The sequence below is a fragment of the Podarcis tiliguerta genome, assembly GCF_965153285.1.
Source record: "Podarcis tiliguerta genome assembly, chromosome: 10".
NCBI classification, from domain to species: Eukaryota; Metazoa; Chordata; class Lepidosauria; order Squamata; family Lacertidae; genus Podarcis; species Podarcis tiliguerta.
Window position 1 is genome coordinate 70826095 of NC_139543.1, and position 20824 is coordinate 70846918.

Consider the following 20824-nt stretch of genomic DNA (forward strand, 5'->3'; position numbering starts at 1 on the left):
TGATTTGAGAGAACGTTTATTAGTATCAGAGGCCAGAGAAGAGAAGATCTGACCCACAGGCAGCCTATGGGGAAGGGGCATTGGAAGGCAGAATTCAGCCCCATATTCCTCAAAGGTCACTGAGCGTGTTGAAGCCTCGATAAACGGCTGCCCTCAGTACCTGGAATATCTGCAGAGATAGGAAAGGGCAGTTTCACAGTCACGGTCATTCCACTGCAGGTAATCTAGAGGGGAAAAGAGAGAAAAGGTGTCAGGTGTCCCTGTCCTTTCATGGCTTCTTCCCGCTGAAAGAAAATCTTAATTCAGACCTGGCAAAATGATCCCGATAAATTAAATTGGATGGCAGTTTCCACTCCACACATTTGACCAAGGAATTTTTGTTTTCATTGTAATTGACAGAATCTAGGACAATTCTGGACTGCAGCGATTTATGTAGGTAATGGTTCAGTTTGGTTTTGTATTTGTTGTTAATGTTTTATTTATTGCAGCCAAACATAACTGTGCATGAGTGTTAGTTTGTGTATGAATGGGTTAAGATCATAGAGGTGTGTTCCTGGGTTCAGCTAGGTCATGCCCCCTCTTCTCTGATGAGGGAGTAAGTGAAGTCTTCACTCCTTGTCCCTCCCCCCTCTTTGCACCATGGTCAAGAAAGACATGCCTACATGGGCTCCAAGCTTAGAGCACATGGTTGAAGCTTCCATTTTACATTTACTACCCAAGAATATTCTGCCTGTGTTCTCCTTGCTGCTGCTTGGATAAACCAAAGCAGGTTGGGGCACCTCCAAGACACTCTCTCTCCCTATCTATCTATCTATCTATCATCTATCATCTATCTATCTATCTATCTATCTAATCTATCTATATCTATCTATCTATCTATCTCTATCTATATCTATCTATATCTATCTATCTATCATCTATCATCTATCTATCTATCTATCTATCTATCTATCTATCTATCTATCATCATCTATCATCATCTATCTATATCATCTATATCTATCTATCATCTATCTATCTATCAATCATCTATCTATATCATCTATCTATCTATCTATCATCTATCTATCTATCATCTATCTAATTTCAGATCGAAGTTTTACAATCACATATCCAACATACAGCATAAAGACAAAGAACCTCCTGAACTTCCCTCTCCCCTTTTGTGGGTCCTTTTATGAACCATTTTCTCCTGCATCTTTTATAATAATCCAAGTCCAAATGTTTTACCTCTCCATTGTATCCCAAATTTGCCATTAAACTACAAGTGTTATTCCAATCCTACTAAAGATTTTAGCTGTTTACAATGGTTTATTAAGATAAATTATAAATTTCCCTCATTCCTTATTAGAATTTTGGTCTTCCTGATTTCTGATTCTTCCGGTCATTTTTGCCATTTTGGGCATAACCCATCCACTGAAATCTGCCACTCTTCATCCACACAGTCGCGGTTTCATACATAAATTGTCTTTCCTGCTCCATTGGGACCCAAGAGACTTTCTCAAAGAAGAAGAAGAAGAAGAAGAAGAAGAAGAAGAAGAAGAAGAAGAAGAAGAAGTTGTTGTTGTTGTTTGGATTTGATATCCCGCCTTTCACTCCCTTTATAATAATATAATAATAATAAATTTTATTTATATCCCGCCCTCCCCAGCCGAAGCCGGGCTCAGGGCGGCTAACAACAATAAAACAGTACAAAAGTACAGCACAAATAACACTCTAAAATCATTCATTATAAAATTAATTAATTCAAGCCACTGGCAACCATTGGGCCAGAGCTACGCAAAGATTGCCGATGGAGGGAGTCAGGCTGTGCCCTGGCCAAAGGCCTGGTGGAACAGTTCTGTCTTGCAGGCCCTCCGGAAAGATGTCAAGTCCCGCAGGGCCCTGGTCTCTTGTGACAGAGTGTTCCACCAGATCGGAGCCACGGCCGAAAAAGCCCTGGCTCTGGTTGAGGCCAGCCTAACTTCTCTGTAGCCTGGGACCTTCAAGATGTTTTTATTTGAAGACCGTAAGTTTCTCTGTGGGGCATACCAGGAGAGGCTCAAAGCGGCTAACATTTTCCTTTCCCTTCCTCCCCCACAACAAACACTGTGAGGTGAGTGGGGCTGAGAGACTTCAAAGAAGTGTGACTGGCCCAAGGTCACCCAGCAGCTGCAGGTGGAGGAGCGGAGATGCGAACCCGGTTCCCCAGATTACGAGGCTACCGCTCTTAACCACTACACCACACTGAATAGGCAGGTCACTGGTTCGTGAAAGCCTCCCTTCTGCTGACATGGCCAACTGACCTGCTGGTTTGCTCAGGTAGGAGGTGGCTTGGGACAAGTTCTTCTTCTCTACGCACTCACCCTTGGACTGCTTTCAACCAGGCCACGAGTGGCACACAGTATAGAAGAAGATGACTGCTGGCACTCCCAAAGGCATATTGTGATACACACACACACACACACACACCCCTTTCTCACCATTAGGTTTCAGTTCGGCACACTTCTCAACGCCACGTGTCCCACTGGGCTCCCCGGGTGCCCATGCAGTGTATGGGAGTGGAGACATGTCAACCCACTGCCACTTGGGGATCTGTAGAGACAGAAAAGGAGACAGGAAATTAAGAGTTAGTTAAATAATTGAGATTTAGAACCTTAAGATAAGTTAAGAAATTTTATTTTAATTGGAATACGGTGTTTTAATAATGATGTTAGAAAACTGCTGCATTTAAATACAAGGAAATTCAGCTGGGAGGGATCAGAGGAAGTCCAAAACATGTTTATGATGTTAGAAGTTTAAATAACCAATTAATTTGTATTGCTTAGGTGTTTGTTGACATGTATTTCCCCCCTCTTTTTCCTATTTACTTTTTTGTTAAGTTTGTGATTTTGTTTCTTTCTTTTTTGTTGTAGTACGTGTTATATTTGTAAGAAACTTAATAAAAACTATTTTAGAAAAAGGAAAAAGAGACAAGGGCCTTCACATTTATTCCTTCACTCCCTGAAGGAATATATGAAAAAATAGGGTTCCGAAACTGGAATATTAATAGATAACGTGTAAAACGCACAGGGGTAAGCAAGGAAATAATAAAAGAATCAGCTGAACAATGATTAAATTATAACAACACAACAAGATGGAAGAAGGAGAGAGAGAGAGAGAGAGAGAGAGAGAGAGAGAGAGAGAGAGAGAATGAGAGATCTCAAACATGGGTGAAGGGGAATGAGGGGTATAGGGGAATTTGAAATATTATTTATAATATAAAAGCTTTAATATATTATTTCTTTAATATACAGCTTTAATATAAAATTGGGAAAGGAGTACGATAAGGCTGTATATTGTCTCCCTGCTTAATTAACTTATATGCAGAATGCATCATGCAAAAGGCTTGGCTGGATGAATCCCGAACTGGAATTAAGATTGCCGGAAGAAATATCAACAACCTCAGATATGCAGATGACAAAACCTTGATGGCAGAAAGTGAGGAGGAATTAAAGAACCTTTTAACGAGGGTGAAAGAGGAGAACGCAAAATATGGTCTGAAGCTCAATATCAAAAAAATGAAGATCATGGTCACTGGGCCCATCACCTCCTGGCAAATAGAAGGGGAAGAAATGGAGGCAGTGAGAGATTTTACTTTCTTGGGCTCCATGATTACTGCAGATGGTGACAGCAGTCACAAAATTAAAAGACACCTGCTTCTTCGGAGAAAAGCAATGACAAACCTAGACAGCATCCTAAAAAGCAGAGACATCACCTTATCAACAAAGGTCCATATAGTTCAAGCTATGGTTTTCCCAGTAGTGATGTATGGAAGTGAGAGCTGGACCATAAAGAAGGCTGATCGCCGAAGAATTGATGCTTTTGAATTATGGTGCTGGAGGAGACTCTTAAGAGTCCCATGGACTGAAGGAAATCAGCTCTGAGTGCTCACTGGAAGGACAGATCCTGAAGCTGAGACTCCAATACTTTGGCCACCTCGTGAGAAGAGAAGACTCCCTGGAAAAGACCCTGATGTTGGGAAAGATGAAGGGCACAAGGAGAAGGGGATGACAGAGGACAAGATGGTGGGACAGTGTTCTCAAAGAGACCAACATGAGTCTGACCAAACTGCAGGAGGCAGTGGAAGACAGGAGTGCCTGGCGTGCTCTGGTCCAGGGGGTCATGAAGAGACGGACACGGCTAAATGACTAAACAACAACAACAACATGTGATTGTAAATTTAAGTCTGCTGCAACTGGATTTCTTGTGGACTGTTCCAATCCTGATTGTATTGGATTTGTGACCATTATGCTCATTTGCCTTCAGTAGCAGTAAAGCTCTGCTGTGTGAAATATTAATTGCCTCGGGTCTATTTTTGGGAATCCTGCAACGTGTTTAAATTTTTACTCTGCTAACTATCTGCTGGAATCTGCTCTGGATCACTATGAGTAGAATTTCATGACAGATCTCAGGGTTGTGGGTTCAATGAAGATTTCTTCATTGCAGGGGTTTGGATGAGGTGGCCTTTCTGGTCTTTTCCCTCTCTACAGTTCTATGATTCTATGGCCTTTATGAATCTAAGTCCATTCTACTGTCGAACAGCTGTTACCATCAGAAAATAAGAAAAACAAAGGAAACAATAGGCTATTAAAAGATGATGCAGAGGAATTGTGCTGCACCTTCCAAAAAACCAACACAACAAACCAGCCCAGTGGAGGACTACAGTCTATTTAAGGTCCCTAAAATTCTTCTATGGCTTGGATTAAATTCTGAGCTGGGGAAGAGCTGCCAATTTCTTGACCTTTCAATTCTCCCCTATTCAACATGATGGAGTGTGAGGCCAGAAAATGACCTTATGGTATAACTGAAGATATATCTAGTATGCCAAATGGTATGAATGGAGATATGTCTGAAGTGTGAGCAGAACCAGATGGTACGTGACTCTGAAGACAAAAGATAAAGAGGTTATTGAGTCAAAGATAAAGAACTATTGAGCCAGTTAATGGACTGGGCAAAACTGGATGGATGAGTTAATGGACTGCAACAAAAGCAGGATATACCAAATGTCTGGGTGAATTAGAGGACAAACTGAAGACATGTTGAAACAAGCAAGCTATTCATGGAGACAGCATGGCAGCATGACAGAAGCCAGACTGTGGGAGACTCTTCATGAGGACATCATGAGGGACCAGCGTAACAAAGGGAACATTGATTCCTATGAGAGAGGAGACTATTTAAGAAGCTGCAAAGCCCTGGCAAGGTGCATTGACTGTCTGACTGCAGAGGAAAGCCACCCAACAGACTCTTAAGAAAGGCTGATCACCTTTCTTAGTGGGTCCAACCATCTGGTGAGTATGAATGAGAGGAGTGAATGAGTCCTTATTAGCTCTTACCAGTTAATCAATAAAGGGTTGTATTCTGAAGAGATCTGTGTCATTCTGTCTTTCTTGAAAACGCTCTGATCCAAAAAGAACTTAGCTGTCGCTCTTATGACAGGAGCACTGGGAAGGAGGAAGTTAAGAGGCTGTAGCACCTCAACAGTGATGGCAGAGTTGCCTCTCCTCCATATAATAATAATAATAATAATAATAATAATAATAATAATAATAATAATTTATTTATACCCTGCCCATCTGGCTGGGTTTCCCCAGCCACTCGGGGAGGCTTCCAACAGAATATTAAAATACAATAAGGAAGGATGGAGTGGCCTTTGTTCCCTCACTGTCCTTGGACCTTCTCCTTCCCTCTGTGGAATTCGATCCTATCCCAAGTAGCAAAGAGCAGGGAATGACACGTCCTGTTCCACCGCCTGAGGAGAAATGGGAATGTGCTGCCCCTCCTCATTGCTGCCAAAGCCTCCTTTACCAGGCATGGGTGGCAGTGCCTGCGAAGCAGCAGGACGGGTTTCAGCAAGCTCTCGCGAGATTTTGACAAGGTCACACGTGATCTTGCCAGTAGCAGGCGCTGCTGCCAGCGCCTTTTCTCTTTTGTTGACAGAGGTGGTGTGGGGTGACCGCAGCGGTGCCACCTCTTGGGGTTCTGCCATGACTGCTTCACCCCACCTCAGGGAAGGGCCAGTCCTGTAAGAAAGGCTTCTCTCCATTTAGTTGAAGAAGTGATGTTCTCCACACTGCATGGCAGCGAATTTTCAAATATTTGAAAATTTCTGGCACAATGGCCTCTTCTTCTAACGTAGGGCACACTTTCTTGGTTCAACAGCATCTTCCTAAGCTTTCGATCTGCTGTTTCCTCGGGCACAGAATATGGAGAGGAAGAAGAAACAAAACAAAACAAAACTAGAAGCTTCCTGTACACACCTCACTCGCCTTGTGGGTAAACAGCCCAATCCAGACCGCAGATTTTTTTTCTTGATTGAAACGAATATAGGCTGCTATTGTCTTCATCTCATGGTCATCAAGGATGGAAGCCAGATGTGCTCCTTGCTTCTGTGTTTGGCAATCTGCCTGAGAGAGACAAAGAGTTAAGGTTTTCACCCTAGAGGGTGCCCTCTTTGATTCCATCCCACCCCAGGGGGATGAATTTCAGTGGCCAGCTTGGCTTGTCAGGATCAGCCCCACAAAGTATCTAGGGTTAGGGTTAGGGCTCCAGGTGAGCTCAAACATTCTTGAGCATGAAGATCGCAAAATTAGAAACGGCATCTTTACTTACGTCTACTTTGTGTGATATAGACTCTTATGCCTCTATGGAATCAGCACTGAATTTTATTTGATAACAAATCAGATAGAAAGAACAAGAGATTGTTTTGCCAGTTAGTGGTTTGAGTTTTTAAATAGACCTTCTCTTCCCACCAGCACGCTGTGTACGACACATAAATGCGTACCTTCCTTTTATAATTTTGAGTGCATTGGGTCATGATTACTCCTTGAGAAGATTATTAGGAAAATGCTTTGAGAATTTTCTTAGTAGTTGAACAGACTGCAATACTCCAAGAATAGCTTCTTACCTCTGCATCATTCCAAGATAGGGGATTCTCAAATAATGCATAGCAACCTCCACCAAAGAACATCCATTTCTCTGGGCAGGGACTTGCTTCTGCGCCTGCTAGAGGAGAGAAAATCTTGGTGAGGGGGTGTAGCAAAGTCATGCCCTTAACTGTAATTTAAATACAATCAACGAATTTCAATTACACTTAGAATCATAGGATTATAGAACTGTAGAATTGGAAGGGGCCCAATAGCCCAACACTTTGCAAAGCAGGAATCACAACTGAAGAACATCAACCCAACTCTGTTTAAAACTTCCAATGAAGGAAAGTCCACCAGCTTCTGAGGGAATCCATTCCTCTGTCGAATGCAGAGTTGTCCTACAGCCTGAATTTCCTGGACATATCTGGAACACTGCAGTTGGTAGCAGTGTCCGGCAAAAATTGTCAAAATTTCGGGGGGGGAATTTGGACATTTGGCAACCCATGTTGGCAGTGTCGTTTTCATCAGCTTTCCATAAAAATAGCCCAAAAACGTCAATTATTGATGTGATTTTGCCCAAAGCTTTCCATAAAAATAGCTCAAAAATGTAAATTATCTATGTGATTTTGCAAAATAAGCTCAGCAACGTGGGGCAAACAGCAACAACAACAGCTCAACAACTTTCTGTCTGGATTTTCACTGTTTGAAATATGGCAATCCTACTTGAACAGCTCTTGCTGTCCGAAAGTTAACCCTGATGTTTAGTTGGAATCTCCTGTCATTGGTTTGAGTCCCACCCTCTGGAACGGCAGAAGACAAGTGTGCTCCATCTTCCTTGTGTCAGTCCTTTAGATAGTTGAAGATGGTTATATTTAAACATTTATACTGAGTTATTTGTGTTGAATTGCTTGCTTGAGTGAATGATTAATTACAAAGTAGAAATTGCAATCCTATACAAGCTGAGTTCAATAGGTTTACCCCCTTAAACTGCAATCCTGTAACACCTAATTCACCTATGGGCTTATCCACATTGGAACAAAATATGGACCCCACCACAGTGTTGCCCCAAATCTTTTGCGTTTCACATAGAGTGGTGTTGATGGTGTTCTTATCTGGAATTTCCAAGAATTGACCCCTCCTCACTGCATTTGAAAGGGGAAGGTCCAGGACAGCACTGGGGTGAGGAGAACATCATGTGGACATCTCTACATCAATGGTGACACCTCCACATTTTCCTCCAGTGTGGACGTGCCATGTATATAAAATATAACTTCTTGTGGGGAAGAGTAGGTCAGAAGTCAGATACAGATTTGCTCAACGCTGTGTGCGGAGTTCTTTGTGTGACATCACACAGGGTGTGATGACTATAATGCAGTGGCTATAGATACAGGCAAAGACTAATTTGGGAAGAGGAGTCAAGAAGCACCTGAAGGAGGTGGTAGATGCACATTCAAGGGCATGAGGACAATTGGACTCTGTCATGCTTGATCCCCAGTAGATTGTACTCAGGACATGTTCTACTGGTCCTGGATGGTCATTGATAGTCTGTTCCTCCATGACAAAAGTGATTTGGGGAAAACAAAGCCAGAAGGACTTCTTTGTTACGGGAAGACCTTGTGTCTGTGGTGTGTCTGGGAGAGAAGTGTTTTTACTATTACCTGCCACCTGATCCTCATTTTAACTGGAGATATTGTGGGTCCAGCGTAGGACCTTTACCATGCAGAGTCTATGCTCCACCACTAAGTGATGGCTCCACCACTGCATACCAGCAGGAAGGAACCCCCGCTGCACCTGAGTGCCAAGCCATCCTGTTTCATCTTGGCTTGCCTCATCTGAAAGAGAAATTGAGGAGTCCAGCTTGGATGTACCTTGCAGGAGAAAGGTGATGACCAGGAGTTCAGGAAGGAAGGAAGCGACTGGCCCCATCTGTACTTGCAGAGAGAAGAAGAAGAAGATAAAGGAATACATAGAGACACTCGCTCTCCAGTAGACTAAGTTTCCTATCTTGTACCCAGTTCCCCACCCTATAAGAAAATACTTGTTTTCCTGGGAGTTGACATGACTCTGTTGTAGTCAAGTTTATTCCTCTTTATTTATTGGCTTTATATGCCACTTTCTTTCCTCTGAGGAGCACCAGACGCTGTTCATAGTTCTTCATCTCCCCATTTCACCCTCATAACAAACCTGAGAGGTTGGTTAGGCAGAGAAGGCGTGACTGGCCCGAGATCACCCAATGAGCTTCCAGGCTGAGTGGGGATTCAAAAACCCTGGTCTCACCAAAAACCCTTGGTCCAAGTCCAACCACTTTGCCAAGCTGGCTCTCTCAAGCTGGGATATCAGGGCTCAGGTGGACCTTAAGGTATCCTCATTGTCCCAAAATATTTTAGTTTCCTCCCCACCTCCTTTTTTCCTCTGAAAATGTTTTTCTTTCATTTTTACCTAAACCGGTTTCCCATTTGGATTTTCCTGGATCCTATTCCCTGGATACTAGATTGATCACTAGCCCCCAAAAAATCACTAGCTTCTGGGACTCCAGGATCCTGATTCCTGGAATGTCTCTCTGGGTTGGCAGTGGGGATCATGTACTAAGCTTAAACTAGAGGGCTGGTGAAATTTAGGTGGTTGAAATATAGGATTCAAAGAATTATAGAGTTCTAGAGTTGCGAAACAGAAACCACAGCTAAATATTTCCTGACAGATCCAATCTGTTTAGGGAAGTTTTTAATGTCTGATGTTTCATTGTATTTTTCATATCTTGTTGGAAACTGCCCAGAGTGGCTGGGGAAACCCAGTCAGATGGGTGGGCTGTAAATCATCATCATCATCATCATCATCATCATCATCATCATCATCTCTGTTTAAAAACCTCCAGGGGAGGACAATCTACCTTTCAACTGTATATGCAGCACTGGATCCGAGCTGAAACAAAGCTGGAAAAAAGGCTTCAAACATATTCGCCTAATACAGTACATCTCTCCCTCCCTCCCTCCCTCCCTCTCTCTCTCTCTCCCCTAGATTAAAAAAATCTAATTGATGGTCCAGAGAAGTTTGCTTTTCCAATGACAGTTTGGGATTTTCCTTTTCTCATTTGAAAAGAATGTGTTTTATTGACTCTTAATTTCTTTGCCATGATATATAACATCAACGTTTGAGATTTAATGTTTGTGACTGTGTTGAATGCACCCGCTCCCCAGCTGAAACACCTCCCCAGCTTTGAAATTTGCCAACTTTTGGCTTCATCTCTGCAATGGCACTGTGATCTAAACCCCTGAGCCTCTTGGGCTTGCCAATCAGAAGGTTGGCGGTTCGAATCCCCGCGACGGGGTGATCCCCCGTTGCTCTGTCCCAGCTCCTGCCAACCTGGCAGTTCGAAAGCATGCCAGTGCAAGTAGATAAATGGGTACTGCTGTGGTGGGAAGGTAAACGGCGTTCCTGTGCGCTCCGGTTTCCGTCACAGTGTCCCATTGCACCAGAAGCAGTTTAGTCCTGCTGGCCACACGACGCAGAAAGCTGTCTGTGGACAAACATTGGCTCCCTCAGCGTGAAAGCGAGATGAGCGCTGCAACCCCATAGCCACCTTTGACTGGACTTAACCGTCCAGGAGTCCTTTACCTTTTTCTTTTTCTTTTTTAAACCCTTTAGTTCCACTTCAAAACTGCTGTGAGAATCTGGTGCCACTGAACACCTCTTCAAGGACTGGACAAAAAAATAGCAATCTAGGAAAGCTACTCACTTGTCTGTCTTTCGTTCTCTGCTTCAGTTGCTGAAATTCATGGCAACTTTAACTTCTCCTGTTTGCGATCGTTTCAGAGGATTTATAGATAATATTGTGGGGAGTATGGGGGGGGTGTCATATTCATTATGAGTTTGTAATAATCGGACAGATGCACTCAACCCAAAAGCACACCCAGACCACTTTCCTTTGAAAGCTCTATGGATGAGCAGCCGTCCAGGCAGCAGAAATTGCAGGAAATAGAATATTAGAAAATAATGGAGAAACATTTGGACTAGGGTCTGGTAGAGCCCATGTTTCAACTCACCACTCAGCCATGAAGCTCAATCGGTGACTTTGGGCCAGTAATTGTCCATGAAATGAATCTGAATCAAGACCGGCCACTGAGGTTTCAGGCAGCTGCTTAGAGGCAACACTGGGTTGAATGAAGGCCAAAGACTGGATCCGAATCTAGAGAAGGCTGCAAATCTTACTCTGCATTCTGTCAAAATTCTCATTTATTGGCGTGTGTTTATCTAATTCAGAAAGTCAGCAATCCATTTTTGCTATCTGTACTGGCGTTATGTACCATCTATACATCATTTTCATATAATTTTCTTTCGAAAGAGAGCAATCTGTAAATTTTAAGTCTGTTTTCCACAGTTTTTCCCAGTCTTCAAATTGTATGTTATGGCCTATATCTTGTGCCCATTGGATCATGACCGATTTCACCTCTCGTCTTTTGTTTCCCATTCTAGCAGAATACTATATGCACCCTTCAGCAACTTCACCTTCCCTTCTATGACTTCCTTTTGAAATCTAGAAGTGGTGTAACTAAATCCTTTCTTCTTGTCTTCTTTATACATTTCATGTAGCTGCCTATAATGTAGCCAATTATGAAAATGGTCTTTTATTTCCTCATATTCTTTAATTTCCATTTTCCTTCTTGATCTTTTAATAAATCACTGTATGTAAGCCACTTCCCTTTCTTGCCAAGTGGTTTGAGCAATAAAGCTTCAATTGGTGAGAGCCACCAAAGTGTATTTGGTTCTATCAAATCTTTATATCTCTCCCAAACCCTCATAAGGTAAAGGTAAAGGGACCCCTGACCACTACATCCAGTCGTGGCCGACTCTGGGGTTGTGGTGCTCATCTTGCTTCACTGGCCGAGGGAGCCGGTGTACAGCTTCTGGGTCATGTGGCCAGCATGACTAAGCCGCTTCTGGCGAACCAGAGCAGCGCATGGAAACGCCGTTTACCTTCCCGCCGGAGTGGTACCTATTTATCTACTTGCACTTTTGTGCTTTCGAACTGCTAGGTTGGCAGGAGCAGGGACCGAGCAACAGGAGCTCACCCTGTTGCGGGGATTTGAACCGCTGATCTTCTGATCAGCAAGTCCTAGGCTCTGTGGTTTAACCCAAAGCTCCACCCGCATCCCAAACCCTCATTAATGATTTCCTAATTATATGATTGTAGAATCCTTTATGCACTTTTCCTTTCCCATACCATAAATATGCATGCCATCCAAAACTGTTATTGTGACCTTCTAAGTCCAATGCTTCTTCCTTTTCCAGTTTTATCCAGTCCCTGATCCATACAGCAATCCAATTCATTTATTTTCATACAGTTGTTTTATATTGAGAGTGCACCTGAAAAACTAAACTCGTGGGTTATTTTGGGTGGCCTACTTGTGTGAGGCCTATGAGTGTCTTAGAGTATGAATGGAGATATGTATGTTTTGAGTGTGAGTAAAACCAGATGGCATGTGACTCTGAAGATAAAGAGATCGTTTGATTCTGAAGATAAAGAAAGAGGGACTGTTGAACCAGCTAATGGAATGTACAAAACAGGATGGATAAGCAGGACGTACCAGATGTTTGGATGAGTTGAGGACATGTTGAGATAAATAACTGTTCACAAAGGACATGCTGAGACAAAGAACTATTCACAAAGATAATATGCGGAATCAGCGTGACGAAAGCTATGCTAAGACTTATACATAGTGAAACTATATAAAGGCTGAAAAATCCCTGGCACAGCGCATTGCTATCCTACTGAACAGGAGGCCGTATGAAGACTCTTAAAAGAGATTGATCACCTCTTTTAGTGAGTCTGCCCATCTGGTGAGCATGAATGAGAGGAGCGGATAAGTTCTTATTAGTTTGTTGTTGTTGTTGTTTAGTCGTGTCCGACTCTTCGTGACCCCATGGACCAGAGCACACCAGGCACTCCTGTCTTCCACTGCCTCCCGCAGTTTGGTCAAACTCATGCTGGTGGCTTTGAGAACACTATCCAGCCATCTTGTCCTCTGTTGTCCCCTTCTCCTTGCACCCTCCATCTTTCCCAACATCAGGGTCTTTTCCAGGGAGTCTTCTCTTCTCATGAGGTGGCCAAAGTATTTGAGCCTCAGCTTCAGGATCTGTCCTTCCAGTGAGCACTCAGGGCTGATTTCCTTCAGAATGGAGAGGTTTGATCTTCTTGCAGTCCATGGGACTCTCAAGAGTCTCCTCCAGCACCAGGACTTCCGGTTGAGCGCGATCCCGTTGCAAGCAAGGATTTTTCCCAGTGAAGAATCCCGGGTTTTTCAGAGGATTTAGGGGTGCCACAGGGCGCAATGGCCCCCAGAAATAGTACCTGGAGGGTGTCCAGATACTCAGGTTCCCACAGAAGCCGAAAATGCAGACCACCCGGCCGCCAGGTGACTCCCGGTAGGAGCGAAGAGTGCAGCGGGGGGGGGGAAGCGGGCTGAAGGGAAGCCATAGCTACCTCCGGAAAAAGAAGCCCCGAGCTTGCAGGGGAAGCACTTAATTCTCGAATGCAAGGAATTCGACCCCAAATTGATTTTAAAAAGCGGATTGCAACATCAAGAAGGATTCAGATACAAAATAAATAAATACGGAGGTCAGCTGTCATCTGCAATCAGCTTAGACGCATCATACAAGCAAAGCTGGAGAAAGGGAAGTGAGTTGCCGCTAGCGGCTATTGTCCCCCCCCCCCCGTTTGACTGACAAGGAAATAACTTTTAAAGAGGATACTGAATAACTTAAGGAGGAACAAAGTTAAAAGGGGGGGGGGACAGAGGGACTAAAATTGGAATTTGAAGGTCCTCTTTGTAACTGTGAGAGAAAAGAGAAGGGAAAACGTTTCCAGTTTCACTTAAAAAAAAACCGCACAATGGAAGAAGAGCTTCCGACTCCATTGTTTTGTTTTACGGACGGAGATTTTCGATTTATTTTGGGTATTTCTGCATATCCTTTTTTTGGGGGGGGGTTATTATTTAGATGGACTTATTTCATTTTTTCATTGGCCACTGCTACCTTTGGGGTTTTTTTCTCTTAGAAAAACTCTAAGTAAAGTTTGACCTATAGACTCCTTGCTTAATTTTTTGAGTCTGGGCCCCCGGTGGTCAGAAGAGAAATTACAACTTGTTTTTCGCACTTGTTTTTCCTGTTCTCTTTGGTTTGGTGTATTTTTTTTTTACCCTTCAGAAGGGGTTGGGCTTTTTTGTTTTTTCCTCCCTTTTCCTCATTACTGGGCTTTTGCGGAGTATTTGCTTGGATCTTCTTCATTTGGATATAAGTGTAAGGATTATATTACCCTTTATTTGGATATAAACATTTGGATATTATTTTTTATGTGGAGACCACTTTTTAAATTTTTAAATCTTCTTTGGTATAATTAAGAGGCTAAAGTGGATTATAAAACTAAATTGGATTATTAATCTAAACTGGATTACAATTTGAATTACAACCTGATTATAAAGGTTTCGAAAGGAATAGCCTAATTGGTGGCAGAAGATTTTAAACTTTAAACTTTGATTTTTAGGAGTAGAATAAACTTTTTTTTGGCGGCACAGCTGGAACAAAACTGGATCAAAAATTTGATTATAAATGGAGTACTAAGATTTCAAAAGGAATAGCCTAATTGGTGGCAAGAAGAACATATTCATTTGGTTTGGGTTTTAAGTTTTCACTTTTTCTAAGTTTAAGGATCCGACTGGGCCGAAGATAATTGGACATTAAAGTGAAGATTTGAAATTAGAATTAATAAAGGACTAAATTACAAATTTAAAAAGATATTTAATACCAAACTTGAAGTTAATTGGATATATTTATACCTTGGGCAAGCTTTATATAAGGTTGTGTAGTAAGTGGTGGTGAGAATTTACTTTCATAAATTCAATTTGGATTATTATGTGAGAAGTGTTTAAAGCATATTTGTGGAAATGTCTCATCAACCGAAGAAAGGAGGAGAGGGGGGAAAACCAGCAGATAGAAGAGGATCAAAACAAGAATCAGACTTCAAGGGAGAAATATTAAAAATGTTTGCAGAAATCAGGCAAAGCAAAAAGAACTTAGAAGAAAAATTAGAACAAGTGGATACGAGAATTGGAAAAACGGATAAAAAAATTGATGAGACAGTAAATGAGCTGAAAGGTCAAATTAAAGAGGTATCTAGAAGAACACAATCCCTAGATGAAGGGATGAAGAAGACAAGAACTGAAATGAAGGAAGTGAAGCGTGAGGAAGAGAAAATCAAAGTGGGACTATCGGAAATCAACAAGTCACAGGAGGAGATATGGGATGCAATTGCCATGAACGAATTGAGGCAGAGGGAAGTGAACCTCAGGCTGAGAGCTGTGCCTGAGGTTCAAGGAGAGAACATTAGAGAGAAATTAATAACAGAGATAGCACAATGGTTAGAGTTACAAAATGAAGAGGTTGTGAGAACAGTGCAAAATGCATTTAGGATGAGAGTAAGAACAACAAAGTCAAGGAAAGTTCCAGGAAATTGCCTAATTACTTTTAAAGATAGAGAAATGAGAAATTTGATACTTCAAAAAAATAGAGAGAAAAAGACTAAATATCGATGGGAACTATATAATCATCTTTAAAGACATCCCAATTAGATTGTTGAAACAAAGAGACCCAAATAAATTGTTAGATTTAGAAGGATTTGATAACAGATTTGGATGGCATGCATATTTATGGTTGGAGAAGAAGAAAAGTCATAAAGGTTTTGAGAACCATATCTTCCAGAGATCTTTAATAGAAATATGGGATAGGTATAAAAACCTATTAGAACCAAAAGTTCCACACTGGTTGTCTCCATTAGAGGTTATGAGTGTTAAGAAAATTAATATGAGAGGGAATTGGATCACATATGGTGAATTAATAATTAAAGGAGGAAAATGGAAAATGAAGCCATATGAACAAGTAAAAGAATATGTGTTTGATTGGTTGCATTATTTTCAGGTAAATGAAATGTTCAAAAAAGATTTTAAAGAGAGTGGATATGCAGAAAAGGAATCGAAATTTCAAATAGAGATAATAAATAATGATTATAAGATATTGTCAAAAATGTACAAAATGTTGTTGAAATGGCATACGATGGATGAGGAAGTAAAGTCGGTTATGATATACTGGGCTAGAGACTTTGGATATAATATACAATTGGAGGATTGGGTAAAAGTATGGAATGAAAATATAAAATATACAGTATGTACTGCGTTAAAGGAGAATATCATGAAAATGGTATATTACACCAGTTAAGTTAGCAAAAATCTTCAAAACATGTAGTAAGTGTTGGAAATGTAAAGAAAAAGAAGGATCATCTTATCATATGTGGTGGGAATGTAAGAAGGTGAAGGGTTTCTGGAAGATGATATAAAGTGAATTGAAAAAGATGTTGAAATACAGTGGTGCCTCGCAAGACGAAAAGAATCCGTTCCGTGAGTCTCTTCGTCTAGCGGTTTTTTCGTCTTGCGAAGCAAGCCCATTAGTGGATTAGCGGATTAGCGCTATTAGCGGTTTAGCGGCTATTAGCGGCTATTAAAGGTTTAAGGGATTAGCGGATTAGCTGCTAAAAGGCTATTAGCAGCTTAGTGCCTTAGAAAAAGGGGGTGGGGAGCAAAAAAACCACCCCAGGAATCGCAAGACATTTTCGTCTTGCGAAGCAAGCCCATAGAGAAATTCGTCCTGCGAAGCACCTCCAAAACGGAAAACCCTTTCATCTAGTGGGTTTTCCGTCTTGCGAGGCATTCGTTTTGTGGGGCACCACTGTATACATTTGTAAAGAAACCAGAAGCCTTTCTGTTAGGAATAACGGGGAGTGAAATAAACAGAAGGGACTACAAACTTTTCCAATATGCAGTTACGGTGGCGAGAATATTAATGGCCCAGAAATGGAAACAGGAAGAACTACCAACCCTGGAAGAATGGAGAATGAAACTTATGGACTATGCAGAGTTGGACAAACTAACTGGGAAGATTAGATATCAACGGGATCACAAGTTCATCGAGGACTGGGGAAAATTTACTGAATATCTGAAAAGTATATGTGACGAACAAACAACGCTAGTGGGATTTAAAGAAGTTTTGTGAGAGTTAGAGGAGTATTGTTAAAAAGGAACTGGAGTAGCCAAGCATACTAGGACTTAATTTCTTGACTTTAAGAAAGCCGACTTCATAAAACTTAGGGAAGCGCTGGGTGAGATCCCATGGACAGTAATACTAAAAGGAAAGGGAGTTCATGATGGCTGGGAGTTTGTTAAGAGGGAGATAGTAAAAGCACAACTTCAGGCAATACCAATGAGACGGAAACATGGAAGGTGCCTAAAGAAGCAAGGGTGGCTATCTAAAAAACTTTTAACTGAGTTAAGATTAAAAAAGGATGTGTACAAAAAATGGAAAAGGAGGGAAACCACCAAAGAGGAATTCAAACAAATAGCCAGCATGTGTAGACACAAAGTCAGAAAAGCTAAAGCACAGAATGAACTCAGGCTTGCTAGAGAGGTTAAAAGCAACAAAAAAGACTTTTATGGGTATGTTCGTAGCAAAAGGAAGAACAAAGAAACAGTGGGGTCACTCAGAGGAGAAGATGGTGAAATACAAACGGGACACAGAAAGGGCTGAACTCCTCAATGCCTTCTTTGCCTCAGTCTTTTCCGATAAAGAAAACAATGCCCGACCTGAAGAATTTGGAGCAAATGATTCAGCAGAGGAAACACAGCCCAGAATAACTAAGGAGATAGTACAAGAATACTTGGCTAGTTTAGATGTATTCAAGTCTCCAGGGCCAGATGAACAGCATCCAAGAGTATTGAAAGAACTGGCAGATGTGATCTCAGAACCACTGGCAGTCATCTTTGAGAATTCCTGGAGAACAGGCAAAGTCCCGGCAGACTGAAGGAGGGCAAATGTTGTCCCTATTTTCAAAAAGGGAAAAAGAGAGGGTCCCTATTTTCAAAAAGGGAAAAAGAGAGGACCCAAATAATTACCGCCCAGTCAGTCTGACATCAATACCAGGGAAGATTCTGGAGCAGATCATTAAGCAAACAGTCTGTGAGCACCTAGAAAGGAATGCTGTGATCACCAATAGTCAGCATGGATTTCTGAAAAATAAGTCATGTCAGACTAACCTGATCTCATTTTTTGACAGAATTACAAGCCTGATAGATGAAGGGAACGCAGTGGATGTAGCCTACCTTGATTTCAGAAGGGCATTTGACAAGGTGCCCCATGATATTCTTGTAAAGAAGCTGGTAAAATGCAGTCTTGACTATGGTATCCACTCAGTGTATTTGTAACTGGCTGACTGACCGAACCCAAAGGGTGCTCATCAATGGTTCCTCTTCATCCTGGAGAAGAGTGACTAGTGGGGTGCCACAGGGTTCTGTCTTGGGCCCGGTCTTATTCAACATCTTTATCAACAACTTGGATGATGGACTCAAGGGCATCCTGATCAAATTTGCAGATGACACCAAACTGGGAGGGGTGGCTATCACCCCAGAGGACAGGATCACACTTCAAAACGACCTTGACAGATTAGAGAACTGGGCCAAAACAAACAAGATGAATTTTAACAGGGAGAAATGTAAAGTATTAGAATCATAGAATCATAGAATCATAGAGTTGGAAGAGACCACAAGGGCCATCGAGTCCAACCCCCTGCCAAGCAGGAAACACCATCAGAGCACTCCTGACATATGGTTGTCAAGCCTCTGCTTAAATTGCACTTGGGCAAAAAAAATGAGAGGCACAAATACAAGATGGGTGACACCTGGCTTGAGAGCAGTACATGTGAAAAGGATCTAGGAGTCTTGGTTGACCACAAACTTGACATGAGCCAACAGTGTGACGCGGCAGCTAAAAAAGCCAATGCAATTCTGGGCTGCATCAATAGGAGTATAGCATCTAGATCAAGGGAAGTAATAGTGCCACTGTATTCTGCTCTGGTCAGACCTCACCTGGAGTACTGTGTCCAGTTCTGGGCACCACAGTTCAAGAAGGACACTGACAAACTGGAACGTGTCCAGAGGAGGGCAACCAAAATGGTCAAAGGCCTGGAAACGATGCCTTGTGAGGAACGGCTAAGGGAGCTGGGCATGTTTAGCCTGGAGAAGAGGAGGTTAAGGGGTGATATGATAGCCATGTTCAAATATATAAAAGGATGTCACATAGAGGAGGGAGAAAGGTTGTTTTCTGCTGCTCCAGAGAAGCGGACACGGAGCAATGGATCCAAACTACAAGAAAGAAGATTCCACCTAAACATTAGGAAGAACTTCCTGACAGTAAGAGCTCTCTGACAGTGGAATTTGCTGCCAAGGAGTGTGGTGGAGTCTCCTTCTTTGGAGGTCTTTAAGCAGAGGCTTGACAACCATATGTCAGGAGTGCTCTGATGGTGTTTCCTGCTTGGCAGGGGGTTGGACTTGATGGCCCTTGTGGTCTCTTCCAACTCTATGATTCTAGTAAGGGTATACTAAAAGGCAATATTAAATTTAAAGAATGCGTAAAGTATGTAAAAATATGGATGATTTGCAGAGAAGCTGATGGAAGTCTAAAAAGCTGAAATTTGTGGGGGGGAAATTGATATAATGAATTCGTATAATGGAAAATGCAATAAAAATTATTATAAAAAAACAAAGAGTCTCCTCCAGGAACAGAATTCAAAAGCACCAATTGTTTGGTGATCAGCCTTCTTTATGGTCCAGCTCTCACTTCCATACATCACTACTGGGAAAACCAGAGCTTTAACTATAGGGACCTTTGTTGGCAAGGTGATGTCTCTGCTTTTTAAGATGCTGTCTAGGTTTGTCATCGCTTTTCTCCCAAGAAGCAGGCATCTTTTAATTTTGTGACTGCTGTCACTTTCTACTATTTCTAAGAAGGTTTGTGTCATTGTGTTTTTTTTCTTGAAAAGGCTCTAATCTGAAAGAATCACCTGCCACCAGTCGTGTGACCCTTGTATTACAGTGTTGCATCAATAACTCCTGTTAGGCACATAAAATCTCCCAAACCATCATCCCATCTTGTACTCCTTGTTCAAAAATATAATTTCTCCATCCTCCAGAGGATTCAGCTAATAACTTCCTGGAAACGTTAACTAACGGCACACAACTAAACCACTTTGCTTTGAATGAGATAGCCATCTCCACAAATCTGAAGCACAGATCACATGGAAGATGGAGCAAGGTTGTTTTCTGCTGCTCTGCAGTGGAGGACCTGAACCAGTAGACTCAGATGATAAGAAAGGAGAATCTGACGCAACATTAGGAAGAACTTTCTGGCGGTAAGAGCTGTTTGGCAAAGGAACAGACTCCCTGGTGGACTCTGGTTCCTTTGAGCTTTTTAAACAGAGCTTGGATGGCCACCTCTCATGGATGCCTCAGTTGCGATTTCTGCGTCGCAAGCATTTGGACTAAAGGACCTTTGGAGAACTTTCTCATTCCACAATTCTACAATTCCATCAGTATCCATGTTCACCCTACTTTCCTCAGATCCCTTCTGCTTGTCAGATGCACTCTTGGGGAGCCTCTACTTTGCACTGGGGCATTTGGCTTGAAGAAAAAGATGGAAAGTTTCGGTGGTGGAACCGAAAAAAAGACTGAGGACCTTGGGTCCACTTTGACAGTCTATTTTGTGCTGAGCAGTAAGAAGCTTTCACACAACCTTTCTGTCACCACCACCATTTACCACCATTGGTGAATGTGCTGGTTCTTCCAATAGCCTCAGAAGATTACTATGAACGTTATCTGCATTACTAAAATCAGAAATATTTCCATTAAACCTAACAGGCAGGCTGTGGTGTTTTTTAAGGCTACTGCCAAGACAGTCTGTCTTGTTGCAGGCCACTAGTTTATTAAATGTGCGTTTCTTTGGCTTATTCCAAGAAACTGGTCACCTGACCGTGAAGTTGTTTTATGCCTTCTGGTACAAGGAGAAAT

General features: G+C 42.0%; 1 protein-coding gene across 5 annotated transcripts in view; it reads right to left on the minus strand.

The window, feature by feature from the left end:
- The window catches only part of LOC310659241 (C-type lectin-like), a 22347-nt gene continuing 1523 nt past the window's right edge, over positions 1–20824 (minus strand). For 2 of the 5 annotated variants that reach the window (XM_083402501.1, XM_083402500.1), the window contains exons 2-6: positions 8756–8813; positions 6926–7020; positions 6279–6425; positions 2463–2574; positions 1–224 (exon numbers count right to left, since the gene is read on the minus strand). In XM_083402501.1, the coding sequence (XP_083258627.1) occupies positions 154–224; positions 2463–2574; positions 6279–6425; positions 6926–7020; positions 8756–8813 (483 nt within the window). In that variant the 3' untranslated portion in view covers positions 1–153. Of the gene's footprint in view, positions 225–2462; positions 2575–6278; positions 6426–6925; positions 7024–8030; positions 8132–8755; positions 8814–20824 lie in introns of those variants that run through there. The other 3 variants (XM_083402499.1, XM_083402498.1, XM_083402502.1) reach the window with 2 other exon arrangements.